The sequence below is a fragment of the Garra rufa genome, chromosome 7 (assembly GCF_049309525.1).
Source record: "Garra rufa chromosome 7, GarRuf1.0, whole genome shotgun sequence".
Classification (NCBI taxonomy): domain Eukaryota; kingdom Metazoa; phylum Chordata; class Actinopteri; order Cypriniformes; family Cyprinidae; genus Garra; species Garra rufa.
The window spans coordinates 45,543,979-45,562,815 of record NC_133367.1 but is presented as its reverse complement, the minus strand read 5'-3'; the positions used below and the strand labels follow the sequence as shown (position 1 = coordinate 45,562,815).

General features: G+C 31.9%; 1 protein-coding gene across 1 annotated transcript in view; it reads left to right on the top strand.

The window, feature by feature from the left end:
* The window catches only part of LOC141338187 (arf-GAP with coiled-coil, ANK repeat and PH domain-containing protein 2-like), a 35,986-nt gene continuing 17,149 nt past the window's right edge, over window positions 1-18,837 (top strand). Inside the window, exon 1 of the mRNA XM_073843740.1 lies at window positions 1-288. Within this exon, the coding sequence (XP_073699841.1) occupies window positions 236-288 (53 nt within the window). The 5' untranslated portion in view covers window positions 1-235. The remainder of the gene's footprint in view (window positions 289-18,837) is intronic.

The window sequence follows — 18,837 nt, the reverse complement described above, 5'->3', positions numbered from 1 at the left end:
ATCAGTCTAACAGTTACTCGTTAATGCTGGAGGAACTACACCTTATAAAACAATCATTTCCACAGCTTCATGTCCGACTGACACCAGCAGATCACACTTCAGCGCTCATATGTGGAGTTTATCCGGGATCCTGGAGTGATTTGACCAGAAAGTTTGAGCTGTTTGTGTGTTTTTACAGGAGCTAATGCTAGCCTGTTAGCTCTTAATCTGTGTTCATAAACCTGGTCAAGTCAACATGAAGATTACTGTGGATTTCGAGGAATGTCTCAAGGATTCTCCCAGATTCAGGTGGGAAAGACGTTTCAACTTCGAGATGGTTTTTGGAGTTAAAAGTGCTGTGCATTTTAGATTTAAATGATAAAATATAACACAACGTATTAATTTAGATGCTCATTTGGTGTTATTTTAATCATACATTGCATTGTTTTAATGGTTCGGGTTGGTCTTTATCTAATCTATTATGATTTTTTATTATTTATATGAATGACAACCTTTGCAAAAAGTACTTGATGATATTAGATTGCAATGCAAATCATCCTCATCATAGCTTGATGTTTACATATTTTCATAATGCGATTATTTTATATAAAATACCTACTATATGAGTTTATAAGTGCATGTACACTTGATTTATCGACACATATGTAGTTTTGTGAGTTTTTTTTTTAATTTCTCTTGCATCTGAGTAGAAAAGTGGACTGCTGACTGAAATATTGACACAAAGTTTAATAACTTTCCAGGATTGAGCCCTTGAGTAAGACATTTTAAAGGGACAGTTCAGCCAAAACAAAAATAAAACTGATAAAAATTATTAATTCACTCTTAATTTGTTCCAGTCAAAGGTTTTTGCTTGTTTTCTGCTCACCAAAGTACAGCAAAAACAGTAAAAATATTTAAATATTTATGGAAATGTTTAAATATATCATTTAAAATAACTGCTTTCTATTTGAAAATATTTTAAAATGTAATTTATTCAAAGCTGGATTCTGAAATATTTTTACTTTTTAAAATAACTGTTTTCTATTTGAAAATATTTTAAAATGTAATTTATTCCTGTGATTTCAAAGCTGAATTTTGAAATATTTTTACTTTTTAAAATAACTGCTTTCTATTTGAAAATATTTAAAAATGTTATTTATTCCTGTGATTTCAAAGCTGAATTTTGAAATATTTTTACTTTTTAAAATAACTGCTTTCTATTTGAAAATATTTAAAAATGTTATTTATTCCTGTGATTTCAAAGCTGAATTTTGAAATAATTTTACTTTTTTTTTTTTTTTTTTTAAATAACTGCTTTCTATTTGGAAATATTTTAAAATGTAATTTATTCCTTTGATTTCAAAAATGAATTTTGAAATATTTTTACTTTTTAAAATAACTGTTTTCTATTTGAAAATATTTTAAAATGTTATTTATTCCTGTGATTTCAAAGCTGAATTTTGAAATATTTTTACTTTTTAAAATAACTGCTTTCTATTTGAAAATATTTAAAAATGTTATTTATTCCTGTGATTTCAAAGCTGAATTTTGAAATAATTTTACTTTTTTTTTTTTTTTTTTTAATAACTGCTTTCTATTTGGAAATATTTTAAAATGTAATTTATTCCTTTAATTTTAAAGCTGAATTTTGAAATATGTTTACTTTTTGAAATAACTGCTTTCTATTTGGAATTTTTAAAAAATGTAATTTATTCCTGTGGTTTCAAAAATGAATTTTGAAATATTTTTACTTTTTAAAATAACTGCTTTCTATTTGAAAATATTTTAAAATGTAATTTATTCCTGCGATTTCAAAGCTGAACTGTGAAATATTTTTACTTTTAAAAATAACTGCTTTCAATTTGAAAATATTTAAAAATGTTATTTATTCCTGTGATTTCAAAGCTGAATTTTGAAATAATTTTACTTTTTTTTTTTTTTTTTTTTTTTTTTTTTTAATAACTGCTTTCTATTTGGAAATATTTTAAAATGTAATTTATTCCTGCGATTTCAAAGCTGAACTTTGAAATATTTTTACTTTTAAAAATAACTGCTTTCAATTTGAAAATATTTAAAAATGTTATTTATTCCTGTGATTTCAAAGCTGAATTTTGAAATAATTTTACTTTTTTTTTTTTTTTTTTTTTTTTTTTTTAAATAACTGCTTTCTATTTGGAAATATTTTAAAATGTAATTTATTCCTTTAATTTTAAAGCTGAATTTTGAAATATGTTTACTTTTTGAAATAACTGCTTTCTATTTGAAAATATTTTAAAATGTAATTTATTCCTGCGATTTCAAAACTGAATTTTGAAATAATTTTACTTTTTTTTTTTTTTAAATAACTGCTTTCTATTTGGAAATATTTTAAAATGTAATTTATTCAAAGCTGAATTTTGAAATATTTGAACGTTTTAAAATAACTGCTTTTTATTTGGCAATATTTTAAAATGTAAATAAATGACATTTTACAATACAAAATTACAATAAAAATGTTTCAAAATTGTACTGTTTTTGCTGTACTTCAGACCAAATAAATGCAGGTTTGGTGAGCAGAAGATAATTCTTAAACAAACATTAAAAGTCTTACTGTTCAAAAACTTTTGAAAAGGATAAACTTGCATTAAGTGAACTTGTCTAAATGACTAATTACTACTTAGCAAGCGTCTTTACGTCTAGTGTAGCTCGAGTGAGTCTCTGTGGAAGTGCTGAAGAATTATTTATGCCTTCTGCCCCTTCATCTCCCACTCCTCTCTCATAACAACATCCTCTCAGAAATAAGGAGCAGATGTTCATGGAAAACATGGAAAAGGACGTTTTAATTTCCTCACTTTTGTTCAGTCAAAGAGACGCCTATGGGTTCAGCTGAGAGGATGTGAAACCGCTGGACGGTTGCACTGAATCACGCCTTTTCTTACGCAAAGTGAATAATAAGTTCATTAACCGCTGATGTTTACATCTTCAGAAGAAAATATGCTTGCTTGTGGAAAGTTTGTGTTTCCAAAGTTGCCAAAGTTATGAGTTATTTGAATTATTATAAGACTGACTGCACAATTGTATTGGTGAAAAAGTGAATATCTAACTGTTTTCTTCACCTATCTGTGATCCGAAGGTCATCTTTCAGCATAGAAGTCATTATTTTACAGGCTACAGTTCCTCCGCAGGCAGATTTTTCCACTGCTGCTCATTTTCATTTTTCCAGTTTCTGTGTTTAACTTGGCGTTGCGAGGGCGATAGATAAAAACGGCCCTCTTGACGTCTGTTTCCATTTATGTGCTGAGTGCCGGGTTTAAATTTGCTGTTTGCGATTTTATATCCGCTTTGATCAGAGAGGTGGTGTTTTGTTTTTAGCAAATGCACTTCACTTCAGCATTTCACTTCTCTGTTCAGCTTGGACTGAATGAACACATTGTGTAGTGCTTCTCTAAACCACTGAATTTATGAATGATTTTGCTAATATTTATTTTGAAGAAAGATAGACATGGATGGTGATGAAAGCCAAAATATTCAATGTCTTGGATGAATGTTTACTGAGTAATCCACTATTTTGTAGAGGGAGGTTAAAATGCCAAGATTTAGAGTCAAGTTACAGGGGGGTTAAAATGACTTTAGAAAGATGGCAGCACCATTATCTTATTTCTACACAGAGATTAGCAGTTATATTAGTAAGATCAGTTGACTTTAGCAATCTTTGTTGCATTGTGTGTCAATGGTGACCATTCGAAAATGGGGAAACGGCACTTTTTCAAATTTTTCTCCAACGTTTGCATGCCTGTAACTCAAGAAGTATTAAAGATATCTTAATGCCCTTTTAGATGTTGGGTCTTGACAAACTTTCCTTTTGTCATCTTTATTTTTAATGCTCTATGAGAGTCGATTCCAGGGATATTGGAACTTTAAAATGGCTCCAGGAGTAAATCATTAAAATGTACACTTTTTAAGTGGTCGAAAACCAAATGTGGGTCGGTTTAAAAAAAAAAAAAATACAATAGGGTCTTTCCATGTAAAATCAACCAAATTTCAAAAAGTTCCCTGGCACATATTTTCGATTTTGCTAATATTTTTTTAGATTAGTTAGTCAAATCTGTTGACTTCAGCAATCTTTGTTGCATTTTTGTGCCAATGGTGACCATTCAAAAATGGGAAACGGCACTTTTTTCCAAGTTTTTCTCCAAAGTTTGTGTGCCTGTAACTCAAGAAGTATTGATGGTATCTTAATGCCCTTTTAGACATTGGGTCTTAACAAGCTTTTCTTTTGGCATCTTTATTTTTAATGCTCTATGAGATTCGATTCCAGAGATATTGGAATGTAAATATGGCTCCAGAAGTAAATCGTTAAAATGTACACATTTTCAGTGGTCAAAAACCAAATGTGGGTCAGTTGAAAAAATACAATACTTCTTTTGTTTTAAAGAGGAATGTCTGAAGAACAAATAATGATAAAACTAGAGATGTATCTCGTTTCTTTCTGTCAAGGCAACTGCATTGAACATACCAGTCTTGGTGCTATAAATATTCTTTCTCCAAAGTTTGTGTGCCTAGAGCTCAAGAAGTATTAAAGATATCTTAATGCCCTTTTAGATATTGGGTCTTAACACGCTTTTCGTTTGGCGTCTTTATTTTTGATGCTCTGTGAGATTCGATTCCAGAGATATTGAAATGTAAATATGGCTCCAGAAGTAAATCGTTAAAATGTACACATTTTCAGTGGTCAAAAACCAAATGTGGGTCAGTTGAAAAAATACAATACTTCTTTTGTTTTAAAGAGGAATGTCTGAAGAACAAATAATGTTAAAAATAGAGATGTGTCTAGTTTCTTTCTGTCATTTCTTTTGGAATATTAATTTTCAAGGCCCTAGATCATTCACTCTTTGAGATATGGGGATCTCAATGAGGCTCCATGTCCAGATTGTTGAATATTATCCATTTTCAATGATTGCAAACCAAATGTTGGTCACTTTGTGTACAGCTGATACTTGCTTTATTTAAAGAAGAATGTCTGAAGAATAAATAATTGTCAAATTAGAATTGTATGTTGTTTCGCTCTATTAAAACAATTGCATTGAACATACCTGTTTTGCTTAAGTCTTTTTCCAAAATTTGTGTGCTTGTAACTCAAGCAGTATTAAATATGTTTTTAGATTCTGGTCATTACTGTTTAAAATGCAATTATGCAAATAATAAAAGTAATTAATTCAGGTAAGGCAAATCTTGGTTTACTGATGTGACTGCAATGTGTTTGTGAAAGCAACCACACTTCCCTATCTCCCAAATATCCCTGAAACTGATTCAAATATAGAATATTATGAATAGATAACAGAAAGCAAGGTAATGTACGTCAACTTGTCCATTTCAGTGCACTTTTAGCTCTCAGACAGCTATGTTTTATGCAATTGTTTTGATAGAAGGGAAACAAGATAGTTCTAATTTCAACATTATTTGAAGTTCAGACATTTTTCTTTCAATAAAATAAGTATCAGCTGAATACAAAGTGACCGACATTTGGTTTTCGACCACTGAAAATGGCTAACATTCAACAATTTGGTTATAGAGCCTCATTGAGGTGTCATATCTCAGGGACTGAATGATGTAGGGCCTTGAAAATTAAGATTCCTAAAGTGAAGTTTATTAACAACTAGAACTATTAACAACTATTTTTTTTTTTTTTTAACTGACCCACATTTGGTTTTCGACCACTGAAAATGTGTACATTTTAATGATTTACACCTGGAGCCATATTGAAGTTTCAATATCTCTGGAAACAAATCTTATAGGGCATTAAAAATAAAGATGCCAAAAGGAAAGTTTGTTAAGACCCAATATCTAAAAGGGCATTAAGATATCTTTAATACTTTTTGAGTTACAGGCACGCAAACTTCGGAGAAAAACTTGAAAAGTGCTGTTTCCCCATTTTTGAATGGTCACCATTGACACAAAATGCAACAAGGATTGCTAAAGTCAACGGATTTTACTAATATAACTACTAATCTCTGTGTAAAAATAAGATAATGATGCTGCCAACTTTCTAAAGTCATTTTTAACCCCCTGCAACTTGACTCTGAACCTAAGGAGAAAATTGGCATTTTGACCTCCCTCTACAAAATACTGGATTACTCAGTAAATATTCATCCATGACAGAAAGAAAGGAGATACATCTCCAGTTTTAACATTATTTGTTCTTCAGACATTTCTCTTTAAAACAAAAGAAGTATTGTATTTTTTAAACTAACCCACATTTGGTTTTCGACCACTGAAAATGTGTACATTTTAATGATTCACCCCTGGAGCCATATTGAAGTTCTAATATCTCTGGAACCGAATCTCATAGAGTGTTAGAAATAAAGATGGCAAAAGGACAGTTTGTTAAGACCCAATATCTAAAAGGGCATTAGGATATCTTTAATACTTCTTGAGTTACATACATGCAAAATTTGGAGAAAAACTTGGAAAAAAGTGCTTTTTCCCCATTTTTGAATGGTCACCATTGGCATGTAATGCAACAAGTATTGCTAAAGTCAATAGATCTTACTAATATAACTACCAATCTCTGTGTACAAATAAGATAATGATGCTGCCATCTATAATTCATTTTTAACCCCCTGTAACTTGGCTCTGAATTGGCATTTTGACCTCCCTCTACAAAATAGTGGATTACCCAGTAAATATTCATCCATGACATTTAATATTTTGGCTTTCATCGCTATACATATCTATCTTTCCTCAGAAAAAAGTATTAGCAAAATAAAAAAATGTGAAGTTTTTGAAATTTGGTTGATTTGGCACAGAATGACCCAGCAATGATTTGTGGTGTTTCTAGATGTTTTCATACGCATATTTTCACTTGATGGTGGATAATGTGGGCACAATACTAGGAGTCGCCCAATATGTGTTTTTCAGGGCTGATACCGATTATTACAGATCAAGTAGACCGATAACCGATATTTTGAACCGATATCTGGTGTAAAAATGAAAATGAATTTCAAAATTAGGAATAACAAGGGCTCTGACAAAATCTTTAAATGCTTTTAAATAATTTTGTCAGCAAATCGGTTTTGAAAATAACCGATATGATAACTATAAAAAACGTATTATCAGTGCCGATGATTAGCAAGGCTAATAATCGGTTGACCCCTACAAAATACTACGTATCTAGTGACCAGAGTATCATAAAGACTTCAGGGTGAACTGTTTTGATTTGAATCCGATATTATACCGATACTTAGATGCCTTTACGATATTTATTGCGATTTTTAAGAAATGCAATTCCACAAGTATTGATATTCGATATTATATTGATTCTTAAATCCCAAGAATTGATTAGTCTGGCCTGTTTTCAATTAATGAACAGAACATTGTAGCGAAAAGCTTTGTGATTTGTTACATTTGATATGAAACGAAACCTCAGAATTCTATATTAAGTCTATTTCGTTGCAATATTCAAACAATAAATGCCTTTTTGCCATTGTTTAGTGTGAAAACTTTTTTTAAACATTTTTTTAATTTAATTTTTTTATTTTATTTTTATTTAAATTTGCTTTTAATAACATTACAGTTGTTTTTAAAAAGCAAGTTGTTTGAGTTTAAATTTGCTTCCAATTGAATTAAAAACTATTAGAATTTTTTTTTAATGTAAGTTTTTGAGTTTAAATTAGCTTCCAGTATCGTTCAGAGTTATTGCGATTCCGGAAGTATTGATATTCGACATTACATTGATTCTTAAATCCCAAGAATTGATTAGTCTAGCCTATTTTCAGTTAACGAACAGAACATTGTAGCGAAAAGCTTTGTGATTTGTTACATTTGATATGAAACGAAACCTCAGAATTCTATATTAAGTCTATTTCGTTGCAATATTCAAACAATAAATGCCTTTTTGCCGTTGTTTAGTGTGGCATGATTTTAATTGATTCTCATCTTTACAAAACAATATTGTTTTTTAAATCCCAAGAATCAATTAATCTACAGTCGTGGCCAATTTGCATACAGTCGTGAGCAATTTGCATATACTCCAGAATGTTATGAAGAGGGATCAGATGAATTGCATAGTCCTTCGTTGCCATGAAAATGAACTTAATCCCAAAAAAACTTTCCACTGCATTTCATTGCTGTCATTAAAGGACCTGCTGAGATCATTTCAGTAATCGTCTTGTTAACTCAGGTGAGAATGTTGATGAGCACAAGGCTGGAGATCATTATGTCAGGCTGATTGGGTTAGAATGGCAGACTTGACATGTTAAAAGGAGGGTGATGCTTGAAATCATTGTTCCTCCATTGTTAACCATGGTGAACTACAAAGAAACGCGTGCAGCCATCATTGCGTTGCATAAAAATGGCTTCACAGGCAAGGATATTGTGGTTACTAATATTGCACCTAAACCAACAATTTATAGGATCATCAAGAACTTCAAGGAAAGAGGTTCAGTTCTTGTTAAGAAGGCTTCAGGGCGTCCAAGAAAGTCCAGCAAGCGTCAGGATGGTCTCCTAAAGAGGATTCAGCTGCGGGATCGGAGTGGCACCAGTGCAGAGCTTGCTCAGGAATGGCAGCAGGCAGGTGTGAGCGCATCTGACGCACAGTGAGGCCAAGACTTTTGGAAGATGGCCTGGTGTCAAGAAGGGCAGCAAAGAAGCCAATCCCTCCAAAAAAAAAAAAACATCAGGGACAGATTGATCTTCTGCAAAAAGTATGGCGAATGGACTGCTGAGGACTGGGGCAAAGTCATATTCTCCGATGAAGCCTCTTTCCGATTGTTTGGGGCATCTGGAAAAAGGCTTGTCCGGAGAAAAAAAGGTGAGTGCTACCATCAGTCCTGTGTCATGCCAACAGTAAAGCATCCTGAGACCATTCATGTGTGGGGTTGCTTCTCATCCAAGGGAGTGGGCTCACTCACAATTTAGCCCAAAAACACAGCCATGAATAAAGAATGGCACCAAAACACCCTCCAACAGCAACTTCTTCCAACAATCCAACAACAGTTTGGTGAAGAACAATGCATTTTCCAGCACGATGGAGCACCGTGCCATAAGGGGACCAAAATGTTGAAATTTTGGGTCCATGGCCTGGAAACTCCCCAGATCTTAATCCCATTGAGAACTTGTGGTCAATCCTCAAGAGGCGGGTGGACAAACAAAAACCCACTAATTCTGACAAACTCCAAGAAGTGATTATGAAAGAATGGGTTGCTATCAGTCAGGATTTGGCCCAGAAGTTGATTGAGAGCATGCCCAGTCCAATTGCAGAGGTCCTGAAAAAGAAGGGCCAACACTGCAAATACCGACTCTTTGCATAAATGTCATGTAATTGTCGATTGAAACGTATGAAGTGCTTGTAATTATATTTCAGTACATCACAGAAACAACTGAAACAAAGATCTAAAAGCAGTTGAGCAGCAAACTTTGTGAAAACTAATATTTGTGTCGTTCTCAAAACTTTTGGCCACAACTGTAGTTTTCATTTAACAAACGGAACATTGTAGCAATAAGCTTTTAGTTTTTTTTTTTTTTTTTTTTTATTATTCAGTTTAATTAAATATACTTTTTTTGGGATTTATTTATTTATTAATTGAAAATGATACTTTTCGTCTTTACCTTTGACACTTGTCCGGGCCTCAATAGTTTTGTTGGTGTTGTGGTGGCTTCTGAATGGCCGGTGGTTTTTGGAGTTAAATTGGGATTTTGTAGGGTTTTTTCTTAAATAGTTGGCAAGGATTCGCCCACAAAATTCCCTGCATGTCATCTCGTTACGTGGTGTTATTGGTTTTCTAAAAATCTGAGGTTTAGCTCATTGGGAACTCCCCTCCCCCTCTCTTTCATCCCAGATTGTTTCCCAACAATCGCAGGAAGAGATTCACAACAGAGAGGCCGAACCGAGCGTCAGTTCCTTTCATACATGCACTGCTACTGATCTCACCTCACCCTCATTTCCCATGATCCTCAGAGACTGGCGCCGAGCCAGCTGAAGACTCATCGTGGGATCTTTCGTTACGTCTACCTCCTGGTAGAAAGCTGGTTGCGTTTTCATTCTTGAAATCTTTGAGGAAGGTGGGTGTGATTCCTCCATTCAATCCAGCTGGATCAACAAATCCCTTTCCACTCTTTAGGAATAGTGCTGCTTTTTATGATCAACGTTGACAAGTAGAGGACTGATGTGGTTTTTTGCTTCTCAGATGTTTAGTCGTCTGTGTTGGCTCTTGTTCTTTGATGCTGGTTACATCACTGATGAGCTTATCCAACACCAAACGGTGTTTTCATTCAGTTTGGGTGAGTCCCATGATAGCGATCATAAACACGTCGGGGTTATATGTGTGCCACTCCAAAATCAGAAAGAAGGTTAAGCCTGTTTTAAGACCATTGTTTCCATGAACAACTAACCATTCTTCTTTTTAAAGTTGTTTTGAGTTTAAATTTGCTTCCGACATCTTTCAAAATTATTAAAAAAACTTTTTTTTTCATTTAAATTAGCTTCCAATATCATTAAAACTGTTTAAAAAAATAAGTTGTTTGAGTTTAAATTTGCTTACAATATAATTAAAAACTATTAGACATTTTTAAAATGTAAGTTTGAGTTTATATTTGCTTCCAATATCGTTCAAAACTATTACAGATTTTTAAAGTGTAGGTTTTTGAGTTTAAATTAGCTTCCAATATCTTTCAAAATTATTAAAAAAACCTTTATTTAAATTTGCTTTCAATATAATTAGAAATGTATTAAAAATGTAAATTGTTTGAGTTAAATGTGTTTTCAATGTCATTCTAAATTATTATGAATTGTAAAAAGTATTTTTTTTTCTTTCAATATCAGTCAAAAGCATTAAAAATCTGAAAAAGTTGAATTAAGATTCGCTTCCAAAATCATTGAAAAACTATTAAAAATCTAAAAAAAGGACGCTGAGTTTTAAATTTGCTTCCAATAGCATTCAAAAGTATTGCAAATCTAAAACCGTAAGTTGTTCAAGTTTAAATATTATTGCAATATTATTCAAAATGATTTAAAAGCTGAAAAAGGGAAGTTGTTCAAATTTAAATTAGCTTCCAATATAATTTAAAAGTATTCCAAATCCAAAAAAAGAAATTGGTTGACGTTACATTTGCTTCCAATATCATTCAAAACTTTGAAAAATCTAAAAACGTAAGTTGTTTGAGATTAAATTTGCTTCCAATATCATTCAAAACTAGGGATGCTCATTTCGGTTAATTTCCCTGACCGACAACCGCTGCTCGTTATCCGAACATTAACCGTTAACTGATAAAATTTGAATAATAAATTAGTTTAAAATAAAAATAGAATGCACGAGTATCTGTGGTGATACATTAAAAATACAAGCAAATGTTTTATTTTAACGTGCAAACAGCAGCATACAGAGCAACAACAAAAACTGTTTTGACATATACTTAAATTATCACGCATCAGCAGCGGTTCTGAGAACAGAGAAAAACTGAATGAAAAAATAATAATAATATAAATAGGCCTACACTAAATATGTATAAATTAAATAACTACCTAATTAAGATGACAAAACTAAAACACACTGAATCCTTTTATGCGCTTTGAAGAACTGTACCGGTCTTATTCTTCTCGTCGGGCATAAAAATATATAGCAGGCCAGCCAATACCTCAGTGTGCCTAGTTTTTAACATGTCCACATGCTGTACGGATAGGCAGGACCGCTGCCTGTTAACTCCTAGATCCGCAAAAAAAACACCATCACAAAAACCCTTTCAATTTGCGGTTCGGGACTTCCATCCACTGTCATATGCGTGTGGAGAAGCGCGTGTTTTACAGCGTTCAGCAATAGCCAATCACACACATGTATGTTGATTTGATGATCAGTGGCCAATCAGAGGAGGCTATGTTACAATCCACTCACCAACCAAAGTGCCGGTTTCAGTTTTACTGATTTCTACACTTTCGCGAACTCTCTTATTAAAACAAAGAAAGTGTTGGCATTATATAAATAAGAGATTACTTGTGCAGTGTAAAGGTTATTTTATTACTTTTTAATAACTTTATGAGATTGCGATGAACTACTCTAGGATGAGTGACAGCTTTCCAGTGATTGTAACGGGAGCGCCTGTTGCGCACTTTCTAGACTATAATTAATTCAGAATTTGAATACATTCACTCATGGATTCACTCTCTAATAATCCAATATCGCCTCTTGCCATTGAGTTGCATATACTACATCAGTTTACTAAGTAAAGGTGAAGCGAAATATGTCTGTACAGCCACACTGCACGTGTCGACACGTGAGTAAACAGATAACTTACAAATAGCATTATTTCTTTCACCATGCAGCAAACGTAAAAAAAAAAAAAAAAAAAAAAAAAGAAGAATAGAAAAAAAACCTTTTAAACCGTTTAACTGATAGTAATAATCGGTTAAAATTCTTACTGTCGGTTAACGGTTAAACGGTCAATATGAGCATCCCTATTCAAAACTATTAAAAATATTTTTAAAAATGTCAATATTTTTGAGTTAAAATTTGCTTTCAATAACATTCAAAATTATTACAAATTGTAAAAAAGTAAGTTGAGTTTAATTCTACCAATATCAGCCAAAAGTATTAAAAATCTGAAAAAGGAAGTTGTTTAAATTAAAATTAGCTTTCAATATCATTCAAAATTATTACAAATTGGGTTGGGGTTCAATTTGCTTACAATATCTTTTAAAAGTATTACAAATTAGAAAAAAAGAAGTTGAGTTTAAATTTGCAAGTATTACACTTGTTTGAGTTAATTTTCTTGCAAATTCAAATTGGCTTCCAATATCATTCAAAACTATACAATTCTAAAAAAAAGAACATGTTTGAGTTTAAAAAGCTTCCAGTATCATTAAAAACGACTTGAATTTTATATTTTTTTTATTTGCTTCCAATATAATTAAAAACTATTAGAAACATTTTAAAAAATGTAAATTGGGTTAAAATTTGCTTTCAATATCATTCAAATGTATTACAAATTGTAAAAAGTAACTCGTTTAATTTTTCTTCCAATATCAGTCCAAAGTATTAAAAATCTGAAAAAAGGAAGTTGTTTGAGTTTAAATTAGCTTCCAATATCATTTAAAACTATTAGACATTTTTTTAAAGTAGGTTTTTGAGTTTTAATTTGCTTCCAATATCATTCAAAACTTAAAAAAAAATGAAAAAGTAAGTCGTTCGATTTTAGATTTGCTTCCAATATCTTTCAAAACTATTCAAATTCTAAAAGAAGTAAATTTGAGTTAAAATTTTCTTTCAATATCATTCAGATTTATTACAAATGGTAAAAAAGGTCATTTTTCTTCCAATTTCAGTCAAAAGTATTAAAAATCTGAAAAAGTTGAATTTACATTGACTTCCAACATCATTCAAAAGTATTAAACAATATTAAAAAGGAAGTTGGTTGAGTTTACATTTGCTTCCATTCAAAACTATAAAATTCTAAAAAAAAAGGAAGATGTTTGAGTTTAAATAGCTTTCAATATAATTAAAATTATTAAAATTCTAAGAAAAGTTAAGTGTTTGAGTTTAAATTTGCTTCCAGTATTATTCAAAACTATTCAAAATCTAAAAAATGAAGTTGTTTGAGTTTAAATGTGCTTCCAATGTTATTTCAAAACTATTATAATCTTAAAAAAAGAAGTTTGTTTAAATTTGCTTGAAATATAATTGAAAAGTATTAAAAATCTAAAAAGGAAGTTGATCGAGTTCAAATTTGCTTCCAATATCATTCAAAACTATTAAAAATCTGGATTTTTAAAAAAAAATTAATTCATTCAAATAAATGAATAAATAAATAAATGAGATTTATTTAATTCACTTTTTTAAAGTTGTATGAGTTTAGATTTGCTTCCGATATCATCAAAACTACTAAATATTCTGAAAAATATTAAAATAAATCAATTAATTAATTAATTTGATAATTAAATGAGATTTATTTAATGACAAAGCAAGGTTAATTCATGTTTTAAAATGTCATGCGGTATGACCCAAAGACAGAATTATATTTATAAAATAATAATTTGTAATATTTGTAAAAAATAAAATCTTGTTTGGTGAAAATCAGTTGTGCAAAGACAGTGATCAGATTATGATTTAAAACTATTATTTTCTACCTCTTCTTCACTTCTAATTCCTGTTCGTATCCCTTGCTTTGGAAATGTAAAGTATGCTTCTTTAGTTCAGTTTGAGACTGAATTAATTTCTGCAGTACCCGTTTTCAACCCTTATCTGTCAATATTACATGCCGCACCTTTAAAATTTCTCTTCAGAAGTTCTCGATGCTCGTAATTCCTCTTTGTTTAGGGTTTGTTGGTATAGGATTACATGTGCACAGGTAGTTAATGTTGCTGGAGGCAGATGTGTGCTGTGTTAGCGTGTGCTATTGAGTGTGTAGTTCCTCCTCTCATGACTCACACGCTCTCTGGATCTGCTCCAGCTCTCAGTCTATGAGGCAATGGCCTAGATTTCATTAGCAGCAGCCCGCTTCACTGCCGTCAGCACTTTCACAACCGCCGGCTCCAGCCAGAGCTGTTTTGGGAAAATCTCCTGGACCAAATTAAGGAGCAGACATTTGCTCAGGAAGATGTGCTTCAGAATCACACAACTGATTAACTCTAACCTTTGTATCAGAACGAGATAACACTGACGGACAACAGCGGAGTTACAGGAAGAGAACACTTTAAAACTAGATGAGAACAAACTTTAAGTTGGCTTGAGAAAGCCTAGTTTGAAAGTTTGAAGCAGTTGTAAAAGTAGGAAAGTTGATGTTGCTAGCATTATTGAACACATTGCTTACATTATGTAACATGTTAGCACGTTTTAACGTTATTAGCTTGTTGCTTGTATTTTTATAGGCTGTATTTTTATAGGTTGTTAGCATGATTGGCAAGTTACTATCATGTTGATAACATGATTAGCATGTTACTAGCATGTTGCTAACATGATTAGGAAAGCTACTAGCAACATTCTAGCATGAACAACAAGATTCTAGCATGATTAGTGAAATTCTACCATAATTAGAAAGTTACTAGCATGTTGCTAACACAATTATCAAGTTACTAGCAAGATTCCAACGTGATTAGCAAGTTGCTAACACTATTATCAAGTTAATAGCAAGATTCTAGCGTTATTAGCAAGTTAATAGCAATATTCTAGCATAATTAGCGAGATTCTAGCATTATTAGCAAGTTAATACCAAGATTCTAGCATAATTAGCGAGATTCTAGCATTATTAGCAAGTTAGTACCAAGATTCCAGCATGATTAGCAAGTTACTAGCAAGATTCTAGCATTATTAGCAAGTTACTAGCAAGATTCTAGCATTATTAGCAAGTTAGTACCAAGATTCCAGCATGATTAGCAAGTTACTAGCAAGATTCTAGCATTATTAGCAAGTTAATAGCAAGATTCTAGCATTATTAGCAAGTTAATAGCAAGATTCTAGCATTATTAGCAAGTTAATAGCAAGATTCTAGCATAATTAGTGAGATTCTAGCATTATTAGCAAGTTACTAGCAAGATTCTAGCATTTTTAGCAAGTTACTAGCATGTTGCTAACACGATTATCAAGTTACTAGCAAGCTTCTAGCATTATTAGCAAGTTAATAGCAAGATTCTAGCATAATTAGCGAGATTCTAGCATTATTAGCAAGTTAGTACCAAGATTCTAACATGATTAGCAAGTTACTAGCAAGAATCTAACATTTTTAGCAAGTTAATAGCAAAATTCTAGCATAATTAGTGAGATTCTAGCATTATTAGCAAGTTACTAGCAAGATTCTAGCATTTTTAGCAAGTTAATAGCAAGATTCTAGCATTTTTAGCAAGTTAATAGCAAGATTCTAGCATAATTAGTGAGATTCTAGCATTATTAGCAAGTTAGTACCAAGATTCTAACATGATTAGCAAGTTAATAGCAAGATTCTAGCATAATTAGCGAGATTCTAGCATTATTAGCAAGTTAGTACCAAGATTCTAACATGATTAGCAAGTTAATAGCAAGATTCTAGCATAATTAGCGAGATTCTAGCATTATTAGCAAGTTAGTACCAAGATTCTAACATGATTAGCAAGTTACTAGCAAGAATCTAACATTTTTAGCAAGTTAATAGCAACATTCTAGCATAATTAGTGAGATTCTAGCATTATTAGCAAGTTACTAGCAAGATTCTAGCATTATTAGCAAGTTAATAGCAAGATTCTAGCATTTTTAGCAAGTTAATAGCAAGATTTTAGCATAATTAGTGAGATTCTAGCATTATTAGCAAGTTAGTACCAAGATTCTAACATGATTAGCAAGTTACTAGCAAGATTCTAGCATTTTTAGCAAGTTAATAGCAAGATTCTAGCATAATTAGTGAGATTCTAGCATTATTAGCAAGTTACTAGCAAGATTCTAGCATGATTAGCAAGTTACTAGCAAGAATCTAACATTTTTAGCAAGTTAATAGCAAAATTCTAGCATAATTAGTGAGATTCTAGCATTATTAGCAAGTTACTAGCAAGATTCTAGCATTTTTAGCAAGTTAATAGCAAGATTCTAGCATTTTTAGCAAGTTAATAGCAAGATTCTAGCATAATTAGTGAGATTCTAGCATTATTAGCAAGTTAGTACCAAGATTCTAACATGATTAGCAAGTTACTAGCAAGATTCTAGCATTTTTAGCAAGTTAATAGCAAGATTCTAGCATAATTAGTGAGATTCTAGCATTATTAGCAAGTTAGTACCAAGATTCTAACATGATTAGCAAGTTACTAGCAAGAATCTAACATTTTTAGCAAGTTAATAGCAAAATTCTAGCATAATTAGTGAGATTCTAGCATTATTAGCAAGTTACTAGCAAGATTCTAGCATTTTTAGCAAGTTAATAGCAAGATTCTAGCATTTTTAGCAAGTTAATAGCAAGATTCTAGCATAATTAGTGAGATTCTAGCATTATTAGCAAGTTAGTACCAAGATTCTAACATGATTAGCAAGTTAATAGCAAGATTCTAGCATAATTAGCGAGATTCTAGCATTATTAGCAAGTTAGTACCAAGATTCTAACATGATTAGCAAGTTAATAGCAAGATTCTAGCATAATTAGCGAGATTCTAGCATTATTAGCAAGTTAGTACCAAGATTCTAACATGATTAGCAAGTTACTAGCAAGAATCTAACATTTTTAGCAAGTTAATAGCAAAATTCTAGCATAATTAGTGAGATTCTAGCATTATTAGCAAGTTACTAGCAAGATTCTAGCATTATTAGCAAGTTAATAGCAAGATTCTAGCATTTTTAGCAAGTTAATAGCAAGATTCTAGCATAATTAGTGAGATTCTAGCATTATTAGCAAGTTAGTACCAAGATTCTAACATGATTAGCAAGTTACTAGCAAGATTCTAGCATTTTTAGCAAGTTAATAGCAAGATTCTAGCATAATTGGCGAGATTCTAGCATTATTAGCAAGTTAATAGCAAGATTGTAGCATAATTGGTGAGATTCTAGCATTATTAGCAAGTTAATAGCAAGATTGTAGCATAATTGGCGAGATTCTAGCATTATTAGCAAGTTAATAGCAAGATTGTAGCATAATCGGCGAGATTCTAGCATTATTAGCAAGTTAATAGCAAGATTGTAGCATAATTGGCGAGATTCTAGCATTATTAGCAAGTTAATAGCAAGATTGTAGCATAATTGGCGAGATTCTAGCATTATTAGCAAGTTAATAGCAAGATTGTAGCATAATTGGCGAGATTCTAGCATTATTAGCAAGTTAATAGCAAGATTCTAGCATAATTAGCGAGATTCTGGCATTATTAGCAAGTTAATAGCAAGATTCTAGCATGATTAGCGAGATTTTAGCATTATTAGCAAATTATTAGCATGTTGCTAACACGATTAACAAGTTAGTAGCAGGATTCTAGCATGATTAGCAAGTTACTAGCAATATTCTAGCATGGTGAGCAAGTTACTAGTATGTTTTGTAACATGATTAGCGAGTTACTAACGCTATTTAAGCGTGCTACTAGCAAGTTACTAGAATGACTAGAAAGTGACTAGCATGATTCTAACATGTTGCTAGGATGATTAGCAAGTTACTATCATGTTCTAACTAGCAAGTTGTTAGTGTGTTCCTAACATGATTATCAAGTTACTAGCATGATTCGAACATTATTAGCATGCTACTAGCAAGTAGCTAGCTTGATTCTAACATGATTAACAAGTTACTAGCTTGTTGCTAGCACGATTAGCAAATTATTAGCATGATTCTAGCATCATTAGCATATTGTTAGCATCATTTAAGTAGATTAGAAAGATTAGATGAGTTTGAATGAGTCTAAATGGATTAGAAATAGTTGATAGAAGGTCAGTTTGATTGAGTCTGAAGGGATTCTGACAGTTGAAATTTGAATTTTGTCAGTTGGAGTTTGAATAGTGTTGATCAGTTGAACATTCCCTCAATGTAAGTCTATGGGATTTCTGGCTTTCTCAAGCCAACTTAATAATGGTTAAAAAGGGATTTCTGAGACGAGTTCTGAAAGTTCATCAAAGCGTATTCATAAACCTGTGTTTCTCTTCCTCCTGAGGTCATTTGGGTTAATCAATATTAGCACACGTTCCTGAGAGGATTGAGTCGTTGTCTTCTAGTGTAGATCTGCATCCAGACTCTCAGCGGTGCATTGGAGTGTGTTTGAGATGTTTTTCTGTTTTTCTCATGCTTATTGAGGAATTTGGATTGAGTAAAACATCCCAGCAATGAAGTCACATGGAAATGTGAGGAGAAAAACAGCTGTGGAAGAGAGTTAAACCTCACGGATCATGTCTTCTCACAGTTTTGCTGTGGTCTTATTGCATTGAAGTGTTTTGGCTAATCAACAGAATCTGAGTTTTTACTTTC